We start from the raw sequence: 26562 nt of genomic DNA, 5'->3' as shown, positions 1-26562 counted from the left end.
TTTTGTTTGTTTTTACAAATTTGTTTTGCCTAGAGCTGGTTCGTGTTCTCACGGCAGCATTTACAAGCGGACCAGTTTAAAAGCCTGCACGAGAAAGCTGTTCTTGATTGGTCAGAATTTCAATGTGGGAAAAATCCAGGAAGTAAACAAAACGTTGAAGAAGAGTACACTTGCAAGATAAATGTGACACTTTCTAATGTCACAATGGAGGGACAACTACGCAGGTTGATTTTAGCGCTGCTCATCGTGGACTATATTGCTGTCATTGTTCATTTTAGTCAAACCATACAGTTTGAAAACGAGGCGCGGCTCCAACTAGAAAACAATGTTTTGATGCATTGGATGTGCTGAATGTGCATATTAAGGCAGTACAGGAGGAGGTGCACATTAATAATCCTCCAGGACTGTAACATGCTCATGTTTAACCGAAACAATATGTAATGTGACTGCAGTTGGTTCAGATCGAGGTCGCCACAAACGAACCGCACCAGAGTTCGCTTGTAATCTGACCACCTCTACAAGAAAGTCTCGGTCCGGTTGTTTTGGAGCTCACCCGAGTGCGATTGCTGTGTTCACATCTGCCCAAACAACACACTTAGGGGGCAAACAAACTTGCATTCGATTGAACCGAACCAAAGAGGGCAGGTGTGAAAGCACCCTTATATTGTTTCTGTTGACTTTGAATGAAGTGTTTTATGATGATAAAATTGCTGTTTATTTAGAGTCTGATTTTTTTTTTTTTTTTTAATTCGTTTTTTTTTATTTTATCAGGGACCATGTACAGAGAACATTGGACTCAACAGAGTAAAGATGCACTGCACCAGATTATAGCTTTTTAGCTAGTTTCCTTCTGCAGTCCCTGAGGCAGGCAAAAGAAGAAATAGCAAGAGAAAAATTAAAATATTACATGATGGGATTAATGATAACGGGGCTGTTTCTGGTCAAACAAAAAGGATTTTACTCTCCATTCAAAAATTGTTGATCCCATTAGTCAAATAGACACAAAAACACAGGGAAACAGGATCCAGGTTGAAAAATGTCGATTACATTGTGAAAACTCTAGGATGTGATGGTTTTTGACACTAGAGTCGCCATATGTATCTTGAAACTGTTTTTTCATCCCTCTTGTTCTTGCTGGCCATTGCAAGATGGCATGTTCCCAGTCACAACAAAATTATTCCACAGCAGTGGTACTCGTTCAGTTTAGTCACTCTACTTTAAGCATTTCATTTAATTCAAATAACGTAAAATGACAGGTAGTTTCAGAGGGAATGTTTTAATGGTAGATCATTTTCCACATGACAATGACACAATTAAAAATGTTCTCATGTCAACCTTTTCCACAGTTTTCCCTTAAGGTAAGATGGATTTGAACAGATTAATTTTTTTGCACCCTCCTACCATTCATGTAACACTTTTCCATGTAAGAAAATACAGCATTTTAAAACATATTTGGCAATACAGAAGCAAACCCAGTAAGTTTTCCTCCACAAAGAAATTTAATAAACATTTGATGCTGACACATGGATTCCTAGCCCTCCAACCCCTCAACTTTTTAAGTTTTTTTTTTACTAAAATAACCCAGAATGTTAACAGTCTATACAGCTAAAGGGCATAATTAATGATGAAAAAAGAACATTACAATCATGTAGTTTGAACAGAGTGTATTCTCAGCTAACAAACATGTCCTAGCTAGACAAAATAATTATATGGTGGAGTTCAGGAAGGAAAAAAAGGGAATGACCATTGATTTTAACAGGGCGTTTTGTCTGGTTACTTCTGAATGGATCTTTGCACTGATATACTGGACATCAGACGTTTGGGAATGACCAATTTATCAGATTACATTTTGAGGAAGGCAAGCAGAAGTGCCTGTTACAGTTACCATTCTTCATTTTACAAGGCTATTACTGTTGCTCATCTTTGGCTCAAGGCCTAGTGATCAAACAGAAGGCACTTTTGTTGGCATTGGTGATGCAACTAACATGGCAGTTATACCTCAGGGCCTAAATGAGTATTTATGAGAATGCATTATCGATCGTTTTGACCTTCTTTTTCCACATTAAAATCGTCACACAGCACGTGTTACCAGCCAAAGATTTCAAACATTTGACTCAACATCCAAATTCCTGAACCATTTTCTTTAAAGTAACTGCACACAGCTAGTGTAATAGGCTTGCATATGACTGGACTCATGAATGATAGGCTACCTACTGTCGTCAGTTCTGTGGTTGATACTCACAGGAGGATCCAGAGCTGTTGCCACAAAAATTATGTCAGTTTGACTTGTGCAAGTGAATCCATAGGAGACTTGTCTTGAGTGCACAGGTTTTCCCAGACAAAGGACAAAGACAAAACAGTTGTTAATGTCATTAGACGAAAAAGAACCTGATGTAAGCCTGACAAGGCAATACTGTATAAGGAAGATCTTAACTTGCTAAGGAATGATGCAAACATTTAAATTATTCAATGAAGTACTGAGTGTACTGGTGTGCGCATGTTTTTGCCAGTTTACTACCAATCATTCAGCCTAACTGTTAACCATTTTCCAAAGCAAACCTTAGTGTTTTAAATGAGTTTCTCTTCCAGGCAGCCATTGGTTCCCATTCATTTCTGTATGACATAAAAAACAGACTGTATAAAAAGACAGGCAATGTGTCTCCACAAAATGACATGACAATCAACGGTAAAAAGATTTGAAATGTGTTTAAAGGGGAACTCCACAGATTGTATACATCAAAGTCTGCGTTCATGGAAAAAGAAGTGAGCTCACCAGACCTCCTCATCTCTGCTTGATGCTAGAAGGTTGAAAAAGTATTAGCCACTACTAGCATACCAAATTTAGGTTCGAAACCTTCAGCCAAATTGTTTAGTCGAGTTGTAGTTAGGGCTGCACAATGTAGTCTTTTTTTTTTAAAGTCATCAACGATAACATCTTGCGCGATAAACATTATCGAAAAAGACTGCGAAATTGCACTTTGATTGCAGTTACAATAAATTAAATTACATTCTGTCTATAAGTGCCATTTGGACTAATCTCTTGTAGGTATGTACAAGCTGTGTTTTGGCAAGAATCTGGTAATGCGATACATATGATATAGCACTGAATACATTTTATAGGAGTGTATGGTAAATTAGTGGACTACTCCTTTAAGTAAGAGTGAAACTGAAGTCTAGGCTTGGCTTGTAGGCTGCCCAACTGTATCACATTTATCAGTTAAACTGTAACCCAAAGGTCAAGCACTGACATAGGGATAAGAATCTAATACAAATTGCCCAATCCACCTGAATCATATGCGTCCTTATCAGCTCCTTTTATTGATGCCGGCATGTTTTTTTTCTGACAGTTGCACATAGCAGAATAATGACCTCAAACTTGTGCATCTATGCTGCTGGAAACTTGCAACAGGGAGTCGTATCAGAGAGGAAGAAATGCTCCAAAGTGTGGCTTTATTTCACGAAGACAGATGACAACAGTGCTGCTGTCTGTAAAATTAGACTTTCAAATAAGGGTGGAAACACCAGCGCGATGCTGAAACATCCTTCAATGCAACATGGGCTTGAATTACAGGAATCCCACATATTTGACACTCTACGCATCAGTGCCACTGCTTCCCAACCAAGGAGCACATCCGTTACCGAGGGTAAAAATCCTGTTATGATAGTAATATTAGCGCCATGCAGGAGGGCAAAGCAGATTTTTGGTTTATAAATTTACAATAAAGCAGTTGTGTTGATGCTGAAAACCTGTAGAGGCCTCTTTTCCACACAGAAAACTGATCAGGAATCAGTAAGGGAATCCATAAAGAACCAGCTCGATAAGTAGAATCGATAACGGGATTGGTATCAATGAAATCTTATATGAATGGAAACCATTGTGGGCCTGGTATGAGGGAAAAACAATATCAAATATACAATGCACATTATGCTTTGGAAAATGGGTAACAATAATGTAACACAGCCTTTATATGATAAGTAGTAAATTGGTTACAACACGAATGAACAGACAATTTCATTTTGACATTATCCTGGGGAAAAAAACTAAATAAAAACTAAACTAAATTTCCATTTTCATAGACAAGCAGTGACTTCATATGTTATCACAGGAAGCACGATGTCACTTCTTAGATTACTTTCCTGGCAGTTGTTATTATCAATACTTTACCAACCCTCACCCCACAAAGAAAACTGTCAGGGAGAACTTCTATTTAAGTGAAAGGGCATGGAAACTAGCAGTGATGGAAACTATTAACAAGCTGGTTCAACACCACACATGAATCACATTATTACAGTTATTATACCAAGACTGTTGTGGATCTTTGACAGTGTGTGTAAGATTGTCCGATGGCCAACATACGCTTAAAGCCAGGAGATAGTGTACCATGCATCTGGATGCTTTAAAGGGTAACTTAAGTTTTTTTCAACCTGGACCCTATTTACCCATGTTTTTGTGTCAAAGTGACTGATGGGAACAACAGTATTTTAAATTGGTCCAGTATTGAGCGAGACCACTGCAGCCAGCAGCTGCGAAACAAGCTGCAATGTAACTACTTGGGGTATGTTCCTACCATCAGTTTACGTCCACTAGAAGTGCTTGTTTTTGCCACTGACAGGTTCAGGCTTTTGTTCACAACATATGGAAAGGATCTCTAAAGAGAATTTACATTTTTGTTAAAGCGTAGGGTCCTTTTTATTTAACCAGAAACAGCCCCGAAATTGCTGTTGCCAAACACGCCAGACTCCATTTAAATAAATAGTCATTTGTTCTGTGATAACAAAAAAAAAAAATTCATTCAAAGTTGACAGAAACAAATTAAAACTCACAAAAATGTCTTGGTTTATATTTCCCGTTCCAACAGTCAATCAGCTCTGGTTTGGTTGAAATAAACCCTTAATTCACCCAGTTAGATGTGAAAATATGCTGGCTCTATACATGCTAAAATAACTATTTCTTTAAATGGAGTCTGGTGGGTTTAGAGATGCCAATGTCAGGGCTGTTTCTGATTGGGATTCTTTCCATGATGTCACATTTACGAATAATAATAATCTGAGCCTGTCAGTGGCAAACACAGGCTGCAATGTAACCACTCAAGGCATGTCTGCACCATCAATTTAGGTCCAATAAAGTGCTTGTTTTTGCCACTGACAGGATCCAATTTTTTTCATTCAAGTGTCTGACAACATTTATGGAAAGGATCCCAACAGAGATACACTTTTTTTTGTTTAAGATTTTTTTGTTTAACCAGAAACATCTCCAAAATTGCCATCGCCAAACTCACTAGACTCACTTTAAATAAAAACATTTAGCATTTTAGCATGTCTGATAGTCTGATGGGTTTGGTGAAAATGCTTTCGGGGCTTATTCTGGTTAAACAAAAAGGTCTATCTCTGTAGGGATCCTTTCCATAATGTTAACAGACACTTAGAATAACAATCTGAGCCTGACATTGGCAAAACAAGCACTTTTAGTGGATGTACACTGGCGATGTGGGTTACACTGCAGCTGTTTCGCAGCTGCCGACTGCAGCGCTGTTGCCCAATACTGGACCGATTTAAAAATTGCTGTTTCCATTGACTTGGTCACACACACGGGGAAAACAGAGTCCACGTTGAAAATACTGTAGTTACCCTTTAATAAGTGGATTCTGGATGGAAAAGAAACAATGGCCCTACTCTGTCACTAAACTGACAATACTGTGGATTTCCAGCAAAGTCACTACAAGCTGTGGTTGCTTTTTCCATACTGTGATCTACCTCTGTACAAACCCTTCCATGTTAGATCAAGCGCGTCATGAAAAGCTTCAGCATCTGCAGCTGTTCGCCTTAGAAAACCATCACCTGGACATCTTTTCTGCCGCTGCAATAATCCCACAAACTCCACATATGGCTTGACAAACTATTTTTGTTTTCTTACAGAATCTTACACCTTGTAACGCCTCTGCTGCTCATGTCAACATAAATAAAGCATGACATTTTCCAAGTTTTGTTCACATCCTGCAAATGAACTGTAACTCAGCTTGGCAAGATCACCGTTACTGTTCAATTGACATCAAATGTATACAGGCTGGACGGTGAACAAAAGCCAGAGGAGCATTTTAAAAGAGCGAGATGAGGAGATGCCTCTGCCACCGGGCCACTTCAGCAGACAATCACAGTGTAGCAGCCTTTGCTACCTCATGAGGGAGAAAACACTTCACTGGTATCTTAATTTACAAAACTGTGATCATAAAAATAAAGCCTCGGACCTGTGACAATAAAACAACAAGCGGTGTTAACATGACATTACTCCCCGCCCGCCCACCCACTCCCAAAACATTAACAAAAAAAAAGAAGAAGAAAAAAAAAAAGAAAGATAATTCACCTTAACACTCCTTTAGGCACATAAAAAAAAAAGAAAGATAATTCACCTTAACACTCCTTTAGGCACATAAGTCTTTATGGATCCCACTTGTGTGGTGGTCAGGAATGCTTTTCACACAATAACCAAAAACAAACAAAAAACAAGAGTGAGGGTGCCTTTTATGCAAACTTGGTGAAAATAACCCATGTTTTAAAAGACTTGTGTCGGTGGCTTCAGATGAAACAATAACCACTTACAACAACACAACTCTGAACTGCATGCCTGACCAGGATTACAGGACGGAAGATGTCCCGAGCACATCTTCACCCACCTAACTGTGACCTTTACCACATTTTGTTCCACGTTTACCGATGTTTTCTCCTGTTTTGTTGGTGTTATTTTTTGTCCTTAAAAGATTTGTGTCGACACTAAAATCACAATCTAGCCTGGAGTATTGCTCAGCAGCTATTTACAGAATTGCAAAACAAACAATCTGACTGATCTACACACAATATCTCACATTGTCCTGTGTTTATTTTTAGTGGTCCTCTTCATAAAAGAAACGTACTACAAAGTGTAAACATGAAAAGAAACTACTCTGTATAAATGTTAATCCTTTTGCCCCCCCCCCTCCCTTTCCACCCCACCCAGCCATTGAACCTTATCTGCAAACTGTACGATGACCTAATGAGTGTTTTTTTAATTTTTGGGACCCTTTACTCGTTTCCGAGTTTTAAGTGCAGATCCGCTGTGCAGTAAAAGGACCTCTCTAACCGTTTCAAGTAAACCCCTTTAATGTCCTGTGTTCTTCCATTCTGCGATCCTTTTTGTTCAAAAGAGAGCTGTCCTCCGTCGGTCTGTTTTGTGGCCTTCTGCCTCTGCTTGCTCGGGTTGACACACACACAACACACTCACTCACACACAGCCCCTTCCTTAAGTGAGTACAATGTTAAACAAGGAAAAAGAAACTAAAAGAAAATCACCTTTCACTTACAAATCCTTCCGTGTTTGCAACATTGAGATGTCAGGCCCCAACATTTAAGTTAAATTTCTTCATTTTTTTTTTTGAACACACAGCAGAATAAACATTGTTTGGAAGCAAGGTCTCCTGGTGGCAAGTCAAAATGTTCAGAGGTCACATTTCTTTTTTTTCTCTTTTGTTTGTTTATCTTGTTTTTCTTGCCGTTCTCGACAGCTTAGTCCTGCTTGGCCTGAAGCTGCTGCTTCCAGGCCTCGTTCAAGTAAACCAGTCGCTTGTAGTTGAGAATAAAGAGAATGAAGTTCAGCGCATATGTGGTGATGCAGATGATGCAGAAGTCCTTTAGGACAAAGTAGAGGATGTAGCCCAGGTACAGCGAACCCACCACCGACAAGATGGATGTCGTCATGAGAATAAGGGCGGCCATTGCACTGACAGTCATTCCTACGGCAAGAAACACAAACTAAAGCTTAAGGGGAAAAAAGGCACAACCTTAGAACACACAAGTAACCTGATGAGTCTGCTCTTTCCTCAGACAGTTCTCTATTTATGTGACCAGCCTCCTCGTGATGACTTTCAGCTCAAACACTGAACAGACTGGGCTTATTATTCTGTGGTCACATGAGGTGCAGTCAGAACTCTGACGCTAAGTTTCATCAGTGTTTGTGCTTGTGATATTTCATTAGTCCTCTAACAATCTGGCTTTCTAGACCTGAGATGTAATGGTATTGTATCCGGCAGGTGGGCAGTGCTCGGTGCATCACTCAGCGCATCGCTTGACTGTTTCCAACATGGTGGTCAGGTCATAAACGTTCTCAGTTTTACAGCTAAACAGTACACTAAAATATGTTTCTGGAAACATTTGGGGTGAGAAATAGGCAAAGCAGTGACAGAATTTTGATTAATATCCAAAACATAGGACCATTCTGCATTATGCCTTCTTTTACCTTGTATTTTCGTACTCAATTGAACTTTGAATGCTTTCTACACTGTAGTAGAGCTGGGCGATATAACGACTATGTATGATATATTGATATATATATTTTCAAGCAAGATATAAATTTCGACAACATTTATATTGATATAGGGTCAAGTTGCGTTACATGATACGCACCACTGTGAATCTCTCCATCTATACTCAGAGAGACACAGAGCTGCTCCTCTGTTTAATCTGTCTGTTCATTAGTCTACAGTGCGACATCAGTCTATATGTTGCACGTGCTACACTAAATCAGTCTGTGAGATGAATGAAATTAATGCAGCACGCGTGCATCCAGCGCTGCGCTGCTAGTTTGTGTGTGAGGTGGACCATAGCGTGTCGCCGGTCTTCTTGGTAGTTGTAGTCTATTGTGTGACATGGAGACAGTGCCTGGATGCAGGTGACAGATCTGTTTTTATAAAATGCAGCAACAACACAGACATTTTATATACAAGACGTTTATAACGAGGACAAAGTGTCTCTCGCTCCTTCCCTCCCTCGGCCTCTCTGATGATGCTCTGTGCATAAATAAGATTAATAACCTAAATAAATAAAAAGATTTAAATCATTTTCCAGCACTAGATTAATTTGAAAGGCAAAGAATTATTTCAGACTCTAATGGGTTTAGGCCTACTTGATACTTTTATACTCATGTCATAGTTTAGTGTCCTGTGCTGCAAACCTTTAAACCTCTGTAGCTCCAGTGCTATGTGCAAAAATTAATGTACACTGTAAATAGATATGAACTTCTGTCCATATTGCCCAGCCCTACATTGTAGTATTACAACTTTTTACTAAGGTAAAAGATCGAAGTACTACTGGGGGTGTCACACAGATGGTACCATCCATCACTACCACACATTTAGACAGTTGTGGCAGTACAGGAGAAGTCTTTTATCATGGGAAATAACCAGGATGATATATACATCCTAGTATATACCATGAGGTGAAATAAATGTGTCAACTGTCAAAGATTTTTCCATAACATGTGTGCCATGTAACTATTAATACCTCTGGGTGCATTAGACCAGTGTGGGCAACGTCGTAAATCAATGAGCAGAACTGCATCATGAACAGATTGTACTTTTTATCTCGATGGTTTTCAAATGGATGTTAGGTATTTTTGTGTTGTTTACGTGTTTTGATGTGTTTCATGTGGCTTCTGCAGCTGTCACTACGCCGACCCAGAAACGCACAAACTGGCACATTTACAGAAATGTGTCTACAGCTATCAGACACTTACATTTTATGCTTTTTAAGACCTATTAAAGATAATTTTTAGCCAAATTTGAGACAGATTTTTGCACAAATCATGTTCTTTTATTCAAGTATAGCAGGTATTAATAAAGGTTAGTATAAAGGTAAGTATGTGGTCCTGTGCAGAGGAAGGTTTAATGTAGGAATATGGTTATTATAATGAGTTACATTAATTTACATTTTGTCAACAGGTAAGTGCATGTGTAAAGTAAAAAGACACTATTAGGTTCAGTGTGAGGGTTAAAGATGTGTAACATTAGAAGTGTGGACTTTCACACAGAAGAGCTCAACTTTTTTTTGACAAAAAGAAGTTAAAAGAGGTATAAATAAAATTATATTAAAATATCTGTGGCAATGAAGACTTCACAGATTCAAATTTAAGACTATTAAATTACTTTAAAGGCCTAATATTTATAAAAATTAACTTTAAGACATTTTAAGGACCTGCACTGTCCCTGTAACTTTAAACTGTGTCGACCGGATTACTGTCACGTTGAGCTAAAAACAACACTCTTATTTTTCTTTTATCATTTTCAGCTGTAACTGTAACGTTTAAAGATATATAGTTAAACACAGTGGTCCAAACTAACTGATGTTTCTGCTGTGCTAATTTTATGTATCGTGTTGCTCTGCTAGCGTCCTTGATAAACACACAGCAAACCGTGTTTTAACCACCTAAAATAATCAATATCAGTTTAAGTGTACGCTATATATGGAATATTTTCTTTACCTTAGACACGGCCCGATCGAGGCAGAGGTAGACCAGAAACTCACGTGTTCTGTGAAGTAAAATTACTTATAACGTCTTCAGATCCCTGTCGGAAAAAGCTGTCTGACAACAAGGTATAGTGGCAAAAATATTCTAAATATTGCAAATACTTAATCTGATATTGATTTGTTGTGGCTAAACAACTGAACATGGAACTGTTTCTACTGGCACTTTATTCATATTAATTAGTCTCTTATAGCCTTAAAGCTTTAGCTTATTTATTATTGCTCTTATTTATTCATTTTTTTGTTTTGTTTTTTTGCTTTTATTGGTGGCATGTGTGAAACACTATTTTGTGTTTATGTGGAGCATAAAAATGACAAATAAAGAAATCTGAATTTTGCTCTGAAGTTTGCTCAGCACCGTTTGATTTTATGTGCGTGACGTGGGGATTTTCAACTCTAAGTTACTGTAAAAAAAACATTGAGATTCAATCTATAAATAAAGTAGTTGGTTTTTAGATACTCCAGCAAATTCAATACCAGAAAACAGAACATTATTGGTGGTTATTCTCGTTATTGAATTAATTTACAGTTTCTCAATTGGATTTTATATCATGATATTTTGACATGAAGTGTGACAGAGGATTTTATCCATATAGCCTGCCCCTACTGTCTTCATAACACTAAATTGAAATAAAGGAAAATATAACATGAAAAGGCAAAACTTCTTTCCAACATTAAAGTGTACAGTCAAGCAGTCCCATGCTGCACAGACTCTGCAGTCGTCCTAGCTAACAAATATTAAACAGTCCGAGGCTGTGAGAATAATGAAACTCCTTAAACTGAGTGATCTTGCGTTTAATATGGAAATCTTGACCCACTGTAGCAGTTTGGCTAAACTGGGCTGCTATTGTGTTAGTCAAATGAGTGGTAACTGCTGTGGCTAAAAGGACCTCTTGTTCTGAGCCAGCGCCAGGTGGCCAGGCGAGCCTACAGGCCACTCGGCAGGCAAACATGTCAAACCAGCATGACTGAGTCAGCAGCGACATCGATGTACTGAGGGGAGGAGAATGTGACTGTGAGTGTGACCCAGTTAAAACAAGTCACACATAAGGAAAAATACATATGATTACTGAGAACTATCAGTGTCAGATTACACTGTGATAAACATAAAATAATGACTCTGTAGAAACATTATTGCTTATTATAACTTTTACTACACTAAATCTCTGCGGAAATTAATTTAAATTAAGCCCAAACAACCCAAAATTCTGATTGCAGTTGAGTCAGTTGAGCTAAGTACAAGCATCCTGTTTAACTGTAGAATTAAATTTAGACATGGCGACGAAATATGATGTCAGTGTCATGTGAGTCAGGTTTTGGCAAATACAGCGAAGTCAGAGGAAGGCAGAGTGTTGAGTCAGCCCTAGTTGCTGCTCGTGCAATGGCTCGGGATATTTGTCACCTGAATCTGCGACACTGACCCTGAACAGAGTGACAGCTTACCTAGAAGGAGCTGAAAGGCATAAAAGACAATTCCGTAGACACTGTTGGGTTGGTTCAGTGCGCTGTCATTTCCAAAAATTGAGCCCAGGAGTCCAAATCCTCGACCCCACCTAAACCACACGGAAACATCAGCAAAGTTAGAGGAAACCAGTGGCAGACTAAACGGACTGAATCACAGCTGAAGACTATCGAAACCAGAGTCGGACTGAATAAGTGGATATAAAATAAACAGTACACAGCAATCAGGCCCAGATCTTCCTAATGTTTGTTTTCCAGGAAGCTGAGGTACCTGCAGGGTGAACTTTGCTTTTTAGTTGATGGGTGGGCAAATTATAACTTACAGAAAACTATTTTCGTGTTTGTTGAACTAGAGCTATAACGAATAATCAATTTTCTCTTTTTTTTTGTACACAAAATGTCACAAAACGGTTAAAAAATGTCCATGACAGTTTCCCAGAGACTGAGGTAACTTTTTAAAATGTCATTTTGTCCAAAGCGATGGTTTAGATTTAATTTTCTGTCAATCAAATAATCAATTACAGTGTTTCCTACCCAGTGCAATGAAGGTTAAATTTCAGTTTCACTGTGCCTGGCTTTTTGGGGCTCCTTCTGTGCCCAGAGTATGCTCTGTGCTCCGAAAGAATGGTGAAGTGGCTATTCAAATGGTGTATATATTCCAACAGCGCTGCTAATGAACCAGCTCCAAAAATAACAAATCAATACGTGTCAGCAGATGTTGATATATTGGCAGGCCACCACAAATAAATGACCACTTAGAAAATCCTGAATTAGTTTAGTTGGACTTTTCGTCGGAGAAAACAAACATCATCAAGCCTGAGTTGTCCCACCAAGTTTTTTTGAGCATGTAAATCATGAGAGCCCGTAAAAGGAAACTCCTGTATTAAGTTTGACTGGTTTTCAAGCAATCATGACCTGCTTATTCAAGATAATCCATAGACCTTGTTGTGAGCAGTTTTATGCTTGAACTATTTTCTTTCTACCAAACTACACCCGCCAACCGAATCACTGTGCAGGTGGAAGTGTGCATCTACTCATGGACAAGAGGCATGCGCAGGATGTAAACATCTTCCTCAGCTGAGCTGTAACGTTAGTGGGAGTGGGGGAAAAATCAATATAGCATAGTATTGCGATACTTTGTGCAGTAATATTAGATAAATGATTAACACGGCAAATACAAATTAAACTTTTGGTAGCCAACTAAAACAACAAAATCATTTGCTTTTTCAGTTCACTAGTTACATTTTGCTGCAATACAAATGACTGAAGTGGGAAAAAAAAACGTATTTTATTAGATAAAACAGGTGTTGACATAGTTTTCCTTTAGAGACATAATTTAGAGTTAAAATAAAGTGAGTAAATTGCAATATATTGGTATTTATGTTATCACAATACTCAGTATAGAGCAAAACATTAAAATTGCAATAATATTTCATGACTAAAGTACCATTAAAATATTGTATCGCGTGGCCTCTGTAGATTTCCACCCCTAAACGTTAGCTAGCTCAGTGGTGCTAGTTGAGCTAGCAGCAGATGCAAGCTTACTTGGCGGGTGTAATTCGGTAGAGAGAAAATAGTCCTGAGATGAAACTGCTCACAACAAGGACTGTGGATTATCTTGAGTAACTGGGTCATGATTTCTGGAAAGAGACATTGCTGTTGAGTTTTTCATATGTATTTTTTGCCACTTTGAGCACCACAAGCTGAGTGACATCTAGTTCCATTATATTGGAGAGAAGGCAGACATCTCTACAGCTGATACCTTTAACACTCGGCAACTCACACCAAAATGATCTTGATTAATAAATAGCACTACAGGCACGAGGAAAAATGAGTACTTCTGATTTTTGCGATGAACTGTCACTTTAAGAGCTCTGTCTCAAAAGGGGGACATTTAATTGATCTGTATTTCTGTGGCACAGACGCTGGTGTGGCAGAAATATTCCCTCGCCCCCACCTGTTGTTCACCACTAACTTCAACCTCATTTCAGTTTGTGCCCCAGTAAAACTGCTATGAAGCGGTTTGTCTTTAGTTTGTTTCTATTTATGGCAAATTTCAACATCACTTTGACGTGCCAAAAGATTTCTTCCAAAGAAAAACCTCAAACACCAGTGCAGCAAAAGATAAGAAAAATGTGCACTTTTTTGTTTAATCAAAAACAGTACAAATGTTCAACATGTTCAGTGAACATATTACTCCTTTTCACAGAGTTGGAAACTGTCTTTCTGCTCTGCCACAAACATTTCAAGGATGCATTTCATTTCTTGTATGATCTCAAAGAATGTGATCTTGTTTACTTGGGTGTAAGGATGTCCCGATCCAGCTTTTTCACTTCTGATCCGATACCGATTATTACAGCGTTGAGTTTTGGCCAATACCGATCCGATCCAAGTGCGTATTATACATATTAACTTATTTTGTTGTCAGTCATGTCAGAAAAGGTTTGATCAAGCGATATTACTCTAACAAGAACAACTACTTAATCAGGTTAGTTAGAATGATCCACAACAGTTGGTATGAGAAACTGACCTGTTTATTGTTAACAGGGTTAAATAAACAAACTTTAAACTTGAACATTAACATTAAATAAAAAATATAGCTGGTTTGCTTTGGCTGCTTTGGCCCCTTAATAAATAGAAAATAAATCAACACAAGAAATCTTTAAAATGTCTAACATTGAAATTAAAATAGCAGCAAGACTCCACACACTTGTGCTTTGGCCCCCTAATAAATAAAAAATAGATTAACACCACAAGACATTGTTGACATTTAACAAACAATGTAGCCTTTCCTTTTCAGTTATTTTTGTAGTGTCAGTGCCAGCCTGGTGCTGCTGTTTCCTGTGTGTCTGCATGCTGGCCTGGTGGATTGATAGTAAGTGCTGGAGCAGATCACTGGAATGGACTGCTTAAATCGCGGAGCGCTGGGCTGGCCGGAAAACCTGGATCGACTCTATGAAAAACTGATTGGAGTTTTTGGATCGGCATTTTTCCATGCAGTCCGATCCGATGCCGATGCACGTTTTTTGCTAATATCGGCGGCCGATACCGATCCGAATATCGGATCGGGACATCCCTACTTGGGTGCTACTGTCATATGACCCTCAATATACACTGATCCATTCGCTGACGATTCAAAGTGTAGTACAACTACACAGGTATATTCATACATTAATTATTCCTTATCATATTTTTATTATGTTTCAGTAAACATTAGAGTGAATTCAATAAAGTTTTCCATGACTCATTTGAGGCTATGCAGCAGGAACATGGAGATGAGATGCTGGTTTAATAACTCAGACCTTTGTTTGATTTCTTCTCATTTACCACAACACTGTGTTCAGCCAGGCCGCAGTCGACTTCTAAACATCATGCTGTAAAATACTTGGGAATAATGCTAGTAGGAGTTGGGGATAATATCAGTATAAAAACCTCTGCGCAAGTACATGACCATTTTAAATATTTCTATGCATCCATTAGTGTGCAATAAATTAAGCAATCTCATTTCATTTACACTTTGTGGAAGCTTATTCACCTTGTGTATAATTAATAATGTTTTCCCACACTGCAGGCGGCCATGCTTTCCATTATTTTAAGACTTTCTGGTTAGTGTTTCAAGGCTTTATCTCAAAAAGATAAGCATTTGAGGAGGCATGCAAGGATACATAACAAACACAATGATATGCATCACCAAATATAGTGTTTTTACTCTACAGCCCTTGATTGCGTTAGACATGATTAGACTGCTGGAATCTGAGCTTGTTTGGCTGAAGTAGAAACTGATAACTTTCCTTCAGTCATTCACTATCATTTATAAAGACATTCAGTCACTGATGGTTCACAACTCATTTTAGCTGACAAAGGCGAGACTGTGTCTAATACTCAGACAGTGAATTCACCCGCTCATCTTACAAATATGTATTAAGTCCTAGACAGGTTACATTCCAGCCATGCTGTATCAGTCCAAGGCCTGCTAAGACTCTCATTCGATGAGATTCAATAGGTCAAGCTGGTGTGGGAACTTCTCAGCATTGCTTTTATACAAGCGCTATAATTGTAAGACTGTGAATGGATGATATTCTCAATGACTGATTGCTTGCAAACTCGTCCTTGTGAGTGAACCAACTCAGATATATTTCTGATGATCACATGGCTTCAGTAAAACTCAGCAGCTTTATTTGTGAAGCTGTGGGAATTTAGCTTTAGTCCCCTTTGCTGACCTATGGAGCAGCTCTGTGCACTGCACTTTAGGCAGCTAAGGTGTAGAGTTAAAGCCTGTGGACTGACTGATAGCTGCCTGGTGACATCTGCATGGCAGCTATTGACAGCAGCATGAAAGCTAACATGAGTGCTGGTGATAGGTTAAAAAGTTACACCAGATTATCAACATTGAGCAAGCTAACCACCAAAAATAATTTTGGTTGCTGGAATGAGTGGACTAGGGCTTCAACTAACGATTGTTGTGGATTATTTTCTCCAATAATCAATTAATCTTTTGGTCTAAAAATATTAGAAAACAGCCAATATATAAATACGTATATATAAATACGGCCAAAACAGCCATACTGTACTTCAGTGTTTAATGTGCCTGATGAAAACAGTCCCAATAGTACCAGTAATGCATGAAGTAAATGATGCCAAACCTAGTGGCTAATGTGGCAACTTTTGTCTGAGAATAGTTGCACCAGCGATTATATGTTACCGATTAATTTGTAGACTATTTTCTCGATTCATCGTTTCGGTCTGTTAGAAATCAGTGAGAAAAGCCTGTTGCAATATCCAAGAGCCTACAGTGACATCATCAAAAGCTTTGTTTTATCCAACCAACATTTTCAAACCCAAAATCATTAAATTTACTATAATGTAAGACCAGGGAAAGCAGCAAATCCTCACATTTGAGAACCTGGACACATTTTTTGGGGTCATTTTTTGCTTGAAAAGGGAATTAAAGGTCATCATGGCGGACTCTGTAGAAGAGGACCCGCTCTGTATGTAGATACAAACGACTCACTCTGCGGTAATGAAAACATGACGGTTTTTATTATAAGGTAATTATAAATGCCATATTCTATTTCAGCCAATCACTCAAGACCTTTAAAAGTTTCCAATTAATTTCCTGTTGATTCAACATTTCATTAACTGACTAATCGTTGCAGCTCTAGAATAGAGTAATCCTGCAACAACACACATGCAACCATAACATGAGTCTGAACAAGCTATTGTCAACTTTTGTGCTGAAGTTGGTGTTACAGATGTGTTACCATTTTATAAACAGAGAGCACACAGAGGACCACTCAGTAACTTCTCAGCTGATTTAATTTAACAATGCTGACAACCACTGATAGCTAACTGGGGGTCACCCCTGTGTTCCCAGGCTCCTGTGTCTCTTGATATAAACAAACAGTGGCAAAATTTTGGAGTTCAAATGGCAAAAGGAAGAAAGAACATAAATGTTTCAAATGCAACTTGAATGGTAAACATCTGTTCAGCCACTGTGGAGTTATCAGTGTCTTGCCCATACAATTGAGGGCGTAACATTTGATTTCAAGGAGCAGCTGAAAACATAAAACCCATTGAAAGGTTACCTTCATGTGTCATATAAAGGGGACACTGTGCAGAGGAGCAGAGGAGCCTGTAACACAGCAATGCTCAGGTTTGTAGGTTATAAAGTTAACCCAAAATTATCAACATTCACCCAGCTAACTACCAGATATCCTAGTTTTGGTGGGCGGAATGAATGGACTCATCCGTCAACACACAACAATACTGTTAGTCTCAACAAGCTAGCGCCAACTTTTGTTAGCTTAAAGTTGGTGTTAACAGATGTGTTAGCTTTTCCAACACAGAGCGCACCCAGTGTGATCGATAGCTATCAGAAAGTCATCGATTGATTGAATTTAACACTGTTGTCGGCTCAGTGTTGATAGCTAACTGGCTAAGAAGTGTATCAAATGGGTTGCGTTAGCTAACGGTTAGCAAAGATAGCTCCATCGAGCTACATAGCTAATATTGTACTTACTAAATGATGAGCTAACAGTACAGTTATCCCACTCAGGTTATTAAGCTAACCGGCAGCTAGCATCGGGCCACAGTTAGCAGTTAGCTTGGGAGCATCTGACAGTCTGAACCGCCACAATAGCAGCACAGCAGCTTCATTGAGCGCTCTTTGCTGAATTCAAATTACCTTGAGCTGAACACTTTTGAACAGCTGATGGAGCTGCTCACGTCGCACATAGCCTTGTAACTGGGGTCCCGGGCCTTTTCCCTCTCGACGTGGAAGGCATATAGAGACAGCAGTATGCCCAGCAGGCAGACGAGAAGCCTGGCTATTCTTTCCCACCGAGGGGTGGACACTCTCAGGACGGGCGCCGCCATCACTCTCTGGCCTAGCTGGAGACACGCATACACACGCAGCGAGTTCGCCTGTGAGACGGAACTGCGACGTGGAAAAGCGTCAGGACGTGACACACCGTCAGGGGCGGGCCGGCGCGAGCTCCCAGGAACACAACATTAGACAGGAGATATAATAAAAAATATTACATGTCTTTAGTCTTCCTTATTTAATGACATACAGTGGGAGAGAGCATGGAAAATTGGTTATAAATACTGCATCAATAACAATTTAATGAAGTGCATTTTAAGATATTATAAACAAAGCACAAAATGTAAGGAAATTTGTGTTTGGTAGATTGTTTTGTTGTTGTAACAATGCTTCTTGGCAATAAATCTTATACTGCTGGAAAACCTGTTTATTTCCCCTTTAAATGGTGCCACATTTGCAGTGAACATACATTTGTGGGATGAGCAGCAGAGCTGAGTATGTGGGTTGCGCCCATGAAAAATTTGCCAAATCTTTCTGCCAATGCCAAACAGCTTTTTTTTGGCTGTTGCTATTGACTCTTGTTTTGTGCTTCTGGGCCCTGCTACAGTGGTCATTTGGTGTCTGCTCCAAGAATCGGCAAGCCACGTTCGACTGATCTGGATAGGGTCCGTGCGATAGGGCAACTTCAAGCTGGTGTTGCGCAAAACCAAGTTACGACATTATTTGGAGTGAGCCCTAGTACCATCTGCAACCTTAAGGCCAAGACGGCACCCCAAGAAGACCTCATCCTGTCAGCACTTATGCACTGGCAGTCTTCTACAGATTTGCAGTCAAGGTTTGCAGGACGACATGGCCGACGGCTTTCTGCCCAGACAACCCCGAACAGACTGCTCAATTTCCGGTCTCATAGGGCTGCCATGACTGCCCTTCACTGTCAGGCCCATTTGCGCTGGTGTCGGCAACACGTGCACTGGAACCTGAACATGTGGAGAAACATTATGTTCAGCGATGAGTTCAGATTCTGCCTACAGCAGTTGGATCGTAGGGTCAAAGTATGGAGAAGACGCTGAGAACGCTTTGTTGATTGCTGCACCCATAGAGTAACATCTTTTGGTGGAGGCAGTGTGATGGTGTGGGGCGGCATCTCCCTCAAAGGGAAATTCAGCTGTTCAGCAGCTCATAAAAGACAAAAAACAACAATCACACTTCCCCTCATCAACAACACAGTGGTATTAAAATAGACAAAAAAATAAAACAAGTCAAAAAGGGTGCATAAATAAAAATAATAAAATACAAGTACAATAATAAAATAAAAATAATAAAATTGTCCATTCCACAGTCCTGTCCAGTTGTGGCGAATGTGATGTGTGTGTGTGTGTGTGTGTGTGTGTGTGTGTGTGTGTGTGTGACTGGATTCAGGAGGTGTAATACAGTCTTATTGCCATGGGGGCGAAGGATCTCCTGAAACGCTTTGTTCTGTAACGCAGTAAATAAAACGCAATAAAACTGTTTTGGAAAGATTTAAATGAAATGAACACACAAGGTAAATCAATACATAATAATAATACACTGTGATGTCTGTGGACCATATATTTTTTCACTGTATATATACAAGAATATTCTGGATTGATGTGGCCAACTTTCTGAAAAAGAAACATAAGATAAATGTTTAAATAAATCTGTTTCATGCTATATTTTAGTTGAGATAGGACTGACAATAAAATGCTGTATTACAATTATTTATTATTTTAGAAAAATCCCATATTCATAACAAAAAAATGGTCAGGACCCAAGCCAACTGTCTTAATGAATTTAAACAATAAAGCACTAATCTAATGTTAGAAACAAAAAGTTATGAGACATTTAAGTTATTGATTAATTGTAATATGATGCATATAACACAAACTCTGGCATTAAAACGCAAAATTTGTGTCATCTTTTATTCATGTGCCTGATGCACAAGCAGAATATACATATTGTGACTTATTGTCAATACATACAATATTATACACACATAGTTTACAGTACCTGTGGTTAGTAAGTAGTTATGTAGTACCTACAGTATGTAGTACATGCAGTGTGTAGTACATGCAGTATGTTTAACCTGCAGTATGTAGCACATGCAGTATGTTTAACTTGCAGTATGTAGTACCTGTAGTACGTTTAACCTGCAGTATATAGTACCTGTAGTATGTTTATCCTGCAGTATATAGTACCTGTAGTATGTTTATCCTGCAGTAATGCATGAAGTAAAAGATGCCAAACCTAGTGGCTAATGTGGCAACTTTTGTCTAAGTTGTTTGAGAATAGTTGCACCAGCGATTATACGTTACAGATTAATTTGTAGATTATTTTCTCGATTCATTGTTTCGGTCTGTTAGAAATCCGTGAGAAAAGCCTGTTGCAATATCCAAGAGCCTACAGTGACGTCATCAAAAGCTTTGTTTTATCCAACCAACATTTTCAAACCCAAAAACATTAAATTTACTATAATGTAAGACCAGGGAAAGCAGCAAATCCTCACATTTGAGAACCTGGACACATTTTTTGGGGCATTTTTTGTACTCTGTAGAAGAGGACCCGCTCTGTATGTAGTATGTTTAACCTGCAGTATGTAGCACATGCAGTATGTTTAACCTGCAGTATATAGTACCTTTAGTATGTTTATCCTGCAGTATGTAGTACCTGTAGTATGTTTATCCTGCAGTACGTAGTACCTGTAGTATGTTTATCCTGCAGTACGTAGTACCTGTAGTATGTTTAACCTGCAGTATATAGTACCTGTAGTATGTTTATCCTGCAGTATATAGTACCTGTAGTATGTTTATCCTGCAGTATATAGTACCTGTAGTATGTTTATCCTGCAGTATATAGTACCTGTAGTATGTTTATCCTGCAGTATATAGTACCTGTAGTATGTTTATCCTGCAGTATGTAGTACCTGTAGTATGTTTATCCTGCAGTATGTAGTACCTGTAGTATGTTTATCCTGCAGTACGTAGTACCTGTAGTATGTTTATCCTGCAGTACGTAGTACCTGTAGTATGTTTAACCTGCAGTATATAGTACCTATAGTACGTTTAACCTGCAGTACGTAGTACATGTAGTATGTTTAACCTGCAGTTTGGCCACTGTGATATATCATTGGCTCCTCTGTTATTGCTCCACTTATATACTAAATCCCCCTGTGGCCTATAGGCATACTGAGTCTGAAACAACAACAACAACAACAAGAACAACAAACAGGACATCTTCCTCTTCTTCTTTGGAGTTTTACAGCAGCTGGCATCCTCAGTGTTGCAGTGCTGCCACCCTCTGGATCTGGTCCATTTCTGCACCATCTTCAGTTTCGATCCTTTTTTAGTCCAGAGTCTCTCCAGAAGTCACACAGTCATTTCTGCTCCTGTCCTTTCCCTCCCTGCTCTAAAATGCTCCTCACTGATATTTCTGTAAACCCCAGCTCCCTCATTTCAGTTAACCACACCTCTCTTTCAGCCCTGCACCTCCCACATGACTCAGGTACATGCTGTACTGTCTCTGTGCTGCTGGCACTGCCTCGCATAACCCAGGTGGGTGCGTCTCATTAAAGCTGATCCTGACTTGTCTGATCCAAAAATAAAAACATAAAAAAGATTCTTCTGATCCCTTAGATATTCAGCTATCCCAAACACATTTCAGTCACTAAGGGTCAGTAAATTACTTACATGTGCATTAACAACGACGTTATTACAACAATTTAGACTTTTATTTTTCCAACAGTGATTTGATATGAATGGAGTTTAGTTTACCATACATAACACACTTGTTCATATACAGAGGAAGAAAAAAGACTTCAGAAACAATAAATACATGAATAAATATATAAATACAGGAATTAATGAATAGAAACTAATTTAAAAAAATAAATAAACGTTGAAACAAAAATGCAAGTAAATAAATAAATAAGATAAATAATAAATAAATGAATACAGGAATAAATCAATCAAAAAATAAATATAGAATAGGGAATAAGGGAATAAATGAATAATAAATAAATAAATAAATGTTGAAACAAATATGGAAATAAATAGATAAATGCATGAACGCAGAAATAAATGCATATTTATATATATATATAATAAATAAATACAGGCATTAGAAAATTCATAAATAAATATAAAAAGACAAAATAAAAAATAAATGTTGAAACAAATATAGAAAAAATAGATACATTCATTAAATTAAATAAATAAATAAAAGTTGGTTATAAGAAGATATAGAAAAAATATCTTAACTGTATATCCAGTTCTGTACAACTATATTTATTTATTTATGCATTTCTGTGTATTTCTATATGTAAATGAGGTAGGAGGGCCTAATCTCTCATTTATTTATTTCAGCATTTATGTGTTTCGGTAATTAATTATTTCATTTCAGCAACTACATATCATGTATTTGCTTAATTATTTATTTATTCATTCATACTTATGACAGTTGTCCTCCATATAAATTTTTTTACGAAATACAAAAACAAAGGTTCAGTCCGACATGAACATGCGAGGACACGAATGCATAACATAAACATCAATATCCAATATCCAGTACAACAGTAAAGCACACAGCACGTATAGCAGGTATTAAAGCACATAGGTTCGCGCGTTTTTCCTGAGTCTGAAGTGGCACAGCCGCGGTCACGTGACTCCGTGTATATAAACACAGGGTGACCTCATCTGTTTACTCGCTGAGACTCGTCTGCTTCACTAAACTGCTGCATTCCGTCTCCAAATGGCGACAGACATGGAAAGATTTGTCTCCTTCGAGGAAGCTTATTATGATCAATACGACTATTATAACCTGCTCGAGTACTCGTGTCACGCGTGTGGAAAAGGCAGATCCAAGAAGGAGATCGAGCTGAACACAAACCGCCATTGCCCCGCAGGACACGAGAGGAAGATTGCAGAGAAATTTCACAACAGCCAAATGAAGCGCAGGAGAACCAAGAGTGCTTCTTCTTGATGCTTTGACAGGTAACAGTGAAGCTCTGTAGTCTGAATATAATCTTTATTTATCTCTGCAACAAGCGGCCTTTGTGATGAAAACACTGCCTCCCACTTGGATATTTGCATAACGAGATCCTGCAAGATTACAGCCATGAATGTCAGGTGATCAACGCCTGCTTGTGTGATCGGTGTAATCTGTGCTCGGAAATTCATGTTTACATACTGGGTCACTCTCAGGTGGAGACATGTAAAGCAAACACTTTGTTTTTCTGCTTGTTTTTATTCACCTAATCTATTACATTCTGCAATTTTGCCCAGGTGGAATAACTGCTTTGATACTTCTGATACCCTAAATTGTATTATTATTGTTATTATCATTATTATTATTCCACTTGTTAGTCCTGTCTGACCAACAGTCAATAAAATAAATCTGGAAACAGTGAATGTGCTTTAACCCTCTGAAACCTGGAGCTACATCACTTTTCTGCTGCTTTCAGACACCTTTCGCAAGTATTTTAAAACCTTTGAACCCTGAGCACAGTGGTGTGGTTTCTTTCACAAACATGGGGGGAAAAAGGCAATGACCAACTTGGTACAAAAATGGCCCTAAAATTGCAAATAAATAAATAAATAAATAAATTTAATTTAGAAAATTTTAAAGAAAAAAAAACAAGAAAAGGCCCACAAATTGCAAAATAAATAAATAAAAGAAAATAAAAATTAATTTTGAAAATTATATAAAAATCTTTCCAGGGCATTTTCTTGTTTTTTTTTTAGTTTTTTAGTTTTTGTCCTACAAATTTTCTTTTTTTTTTTTTTTTTTTCCAAAAATGTTTTGTTTTTAATTTTCTCTTTTTTACTAATTTCCTGCTAATTTTTTCGGGTCATTTCTTCTTTTATTGCTCACTGCATTCTTTTTCCAAGTGTTGAATTATGACACAAACAAGTAATCGATTATCTAAATTATGGACGATTAATTTTGCTGCCAGATGACCAACTGAATTGATATGTTTAGTGAGGACGCCAGTACATAATAGAAGATAACAGTGGAAAGAAAACAACAAACAACAAACAAACAACAACAGCAATGAAACATACATATACAGATAAATAAATGCATTGATAATAACCACATTACGAAGCACTGGGAGGGCTTTAAAAAGAAGTCGTCGACATAACTCAGACCAGCATAGCCTCAAAAAACAACAACAGAAAATGATTAATCAATTAGTCAACTGACAGACAATTAATCAGCGATAAATTAGATAATCGATAACTCGTTTGTGTCTTTTTTTTAAGCAAAAAATGCCAAACAATCACAGTTTCCAGCGTCTCAAATGTGAGATTTCTTTAGTTTTTCCTGCTGTGTGTCATTGCAAACTGACTATCTTTGTTTTTGTTTTGTTTTTGAAGATATTTTTTGGGGCTTTTTAGCCTTTAATGTATAGGACAGACAAGCGTGAGGGGGGGAGAGAGAGGGGGAGCGACATGCAGCGGGGGGCCACAGGCTGGAGTCGAGCCCTGGCCGCTGCGGCAACGGCCTTGTACATGGGGCGCCTGCTCTACCACTAAGCCATCAGCGCCCCCTATCTTTGGTTTTTAGACTAAAACTAACAGGTGGAAGATGTTAACATGCACTGAACTAAATGAGTAATTAAGAAAATAACCCACAGATGGATAGATGATGAAACTAGTACAGCAGGATGAGATTTGTGACGACCCTTTACATTCTGTTTTCCACACAGACCCGGACACAAAGTTGGATTCCTGATGTTGACTATGGCCAAGGTTTTGTTGTTTTCCCTGACCCAGTGAGCGGAGCGCTGTGACACCGGGAACGTGCCCAGCGATCGGTCACCAGACGGCTCCCCATTCCAAACTCTGTAACAAGACCTGCCCTGATCAAGTTACAGCTGTGCAAGAATAGTTTATGTTGAGCTATGTAGGTCAGTGGTGTGTGTGCTTGTCATTTCTCTGGGTGCAGACGATATTATACTGTATTTTGATTCAATAAAATGTGATGTTAACTAAAGCAGCTTGGGTTTATTTTTATTTTTTGTTGTTCATAACTGAATACAAATTGTATTTGAATACCGCTGGCTTAGTTCTGTTAAGTAGGCTGCAACAGCAGATGTTATTCCTCCATATAATCAAGGCCTGCTCTGTTTACTTTTTGTATTCCAAAGGAGTGTCATGCACATCCGGACACCAAGGTCGATGGGCAGTTCCTCTAAAAATGGCCAAGGACACAGCCTGCAGCCAGAGAGGAGATTCGTTTGTGCATTTTAAACTGCATGATCATTTTATCTATTAAGAGCTATTTGCTGTCACTTCACTTAATTGCAGAAACTGACTACAAACCACATTTGCTTCACCCAACAAGGCTCCTAAATCCATGTCTTTCACTGCATGATGAGCAGTGACAGTTAATCTGCATCTGCAGGTTGTGGAAAGTACATCACTGATAAATGAACCAGAGGCTCACCACTATCAGCATTTGGGTTTAATTAGTGTTTGACTACTGGCTGAACTGTGAACGCAGAAAAAAAATGCATGTTTAAATAAATAAATATAGTGATAAATAAATTCATAGATAAATAAAATAAATAAATAAATGTTGAAACAATTATGGAAATAGATAAATGCATGAGCGCAGAAATAAATACATATTCAAAATCGATTTTTTAAAAAGTTCCTTTACTTGTTTATAAAGCTTTAAATGACATCACTTCCTCCCTACATCAGAGATTTTCTTTCATTGGATGCTCCAGCCAGATCACTGAGGTCCTCCACAGCTTTGCCTTTAAATATTCCTCATGTGTCTCAAAAAATTCCCAGAAAATCCCAGATAATTTGCACTATTTCCACCTCAGGTTATACATATATATATATATATATATATGTACACATTCCTAATCATACTTAATTACATATATACGTACATATCCATATTATTTATATTTATACTGTGTGACATAGCTGTGCAATTCGTACTGTGCAATATTTGACCTCTTACTGTGCAATAATATTTATAGGCTGTATTTCATTACAGTAAAAATACCACACACCATGTGTGTATGTCAGTCACCCTGTGCAGCTATCAATCATGGACATACAGTATCCATATGTGTGTGTAAGTGAGTGTATGTAGTGTACAAAGATTACATATATTTCTTAATTTTATCTAGATCTAATTTATATTTATTGTAATTTTTTAAAGCAGTTTTTAGCACTCATCACTTTTTTTGTTTCTTTCTCGTGCTTATGACTCTTGTGCTGTTGTTATGTGCACATTTCCCTGTTATGGGATTAATAGTCTTTAAGTGTTCATGTTATCATTTTGATCTGGTTTTTAATTTGGAATTATGTTATAGCCCTTGTCTTTAGGCTCAAGTCAGTGTTTTGTTGGGTTTATGGTTGTTGTTTTTTTAAATATCATTTTCATCTTCATCTTTTTCTATTTTTTTCACT

General features: G+C 38.1%; 1 protein-coding gene across 1 annotated transcript; it reads right to left on the bottom strand.

The window, feature by feature from the left end:
* Window positions 1-6418: 6418 nt before the first annotated feature.
* vkorc1l1 (vitamin K epoxide reductase complex, subunit 1-like 1) lies at window positions 6419-18238 on the bottom strand. Its single transcript, XM_050038107.1, has 3 exons — window positions 17975-18238; window positions 11773-11882; window positions 6419-7763 (listed from the first exon to the last, which is right to left on the bottom strand). The coding sequence occupies exons 1-3, from the start codon at window positions 18163-18165 to the stop codon at window positions 7537-7539; spliced, it is 528 nt and encodes a 175-aa protein (XP_049894064.1). The 5' UTR covers window positions 18166-18238; the 3' UTR covers window positions 6419-7536.
* Between the last annotated feature and the right edge of the window lie 8324 nt (window positions 18239-26562).

The sequence above is a fragment of the Epinephelus moara genome, chromosome 3 (assembly GCF_006386435.1).
Source record: "Epinephelus moara isolate mb chromosome 3, YSFRI_EMoa_1.0, whole genome shotgun sequence".
In the NCBI taxonomy this organism is placed as follows: Eukaryota; Metazoa; Chordata; class Actinopteri; order Perciformes; family Serranidae; genus Epinephelus; species Epinephelus moara.
This window is presented reverse-complemented; position numbering and strand designations above follow the sequence as displayed.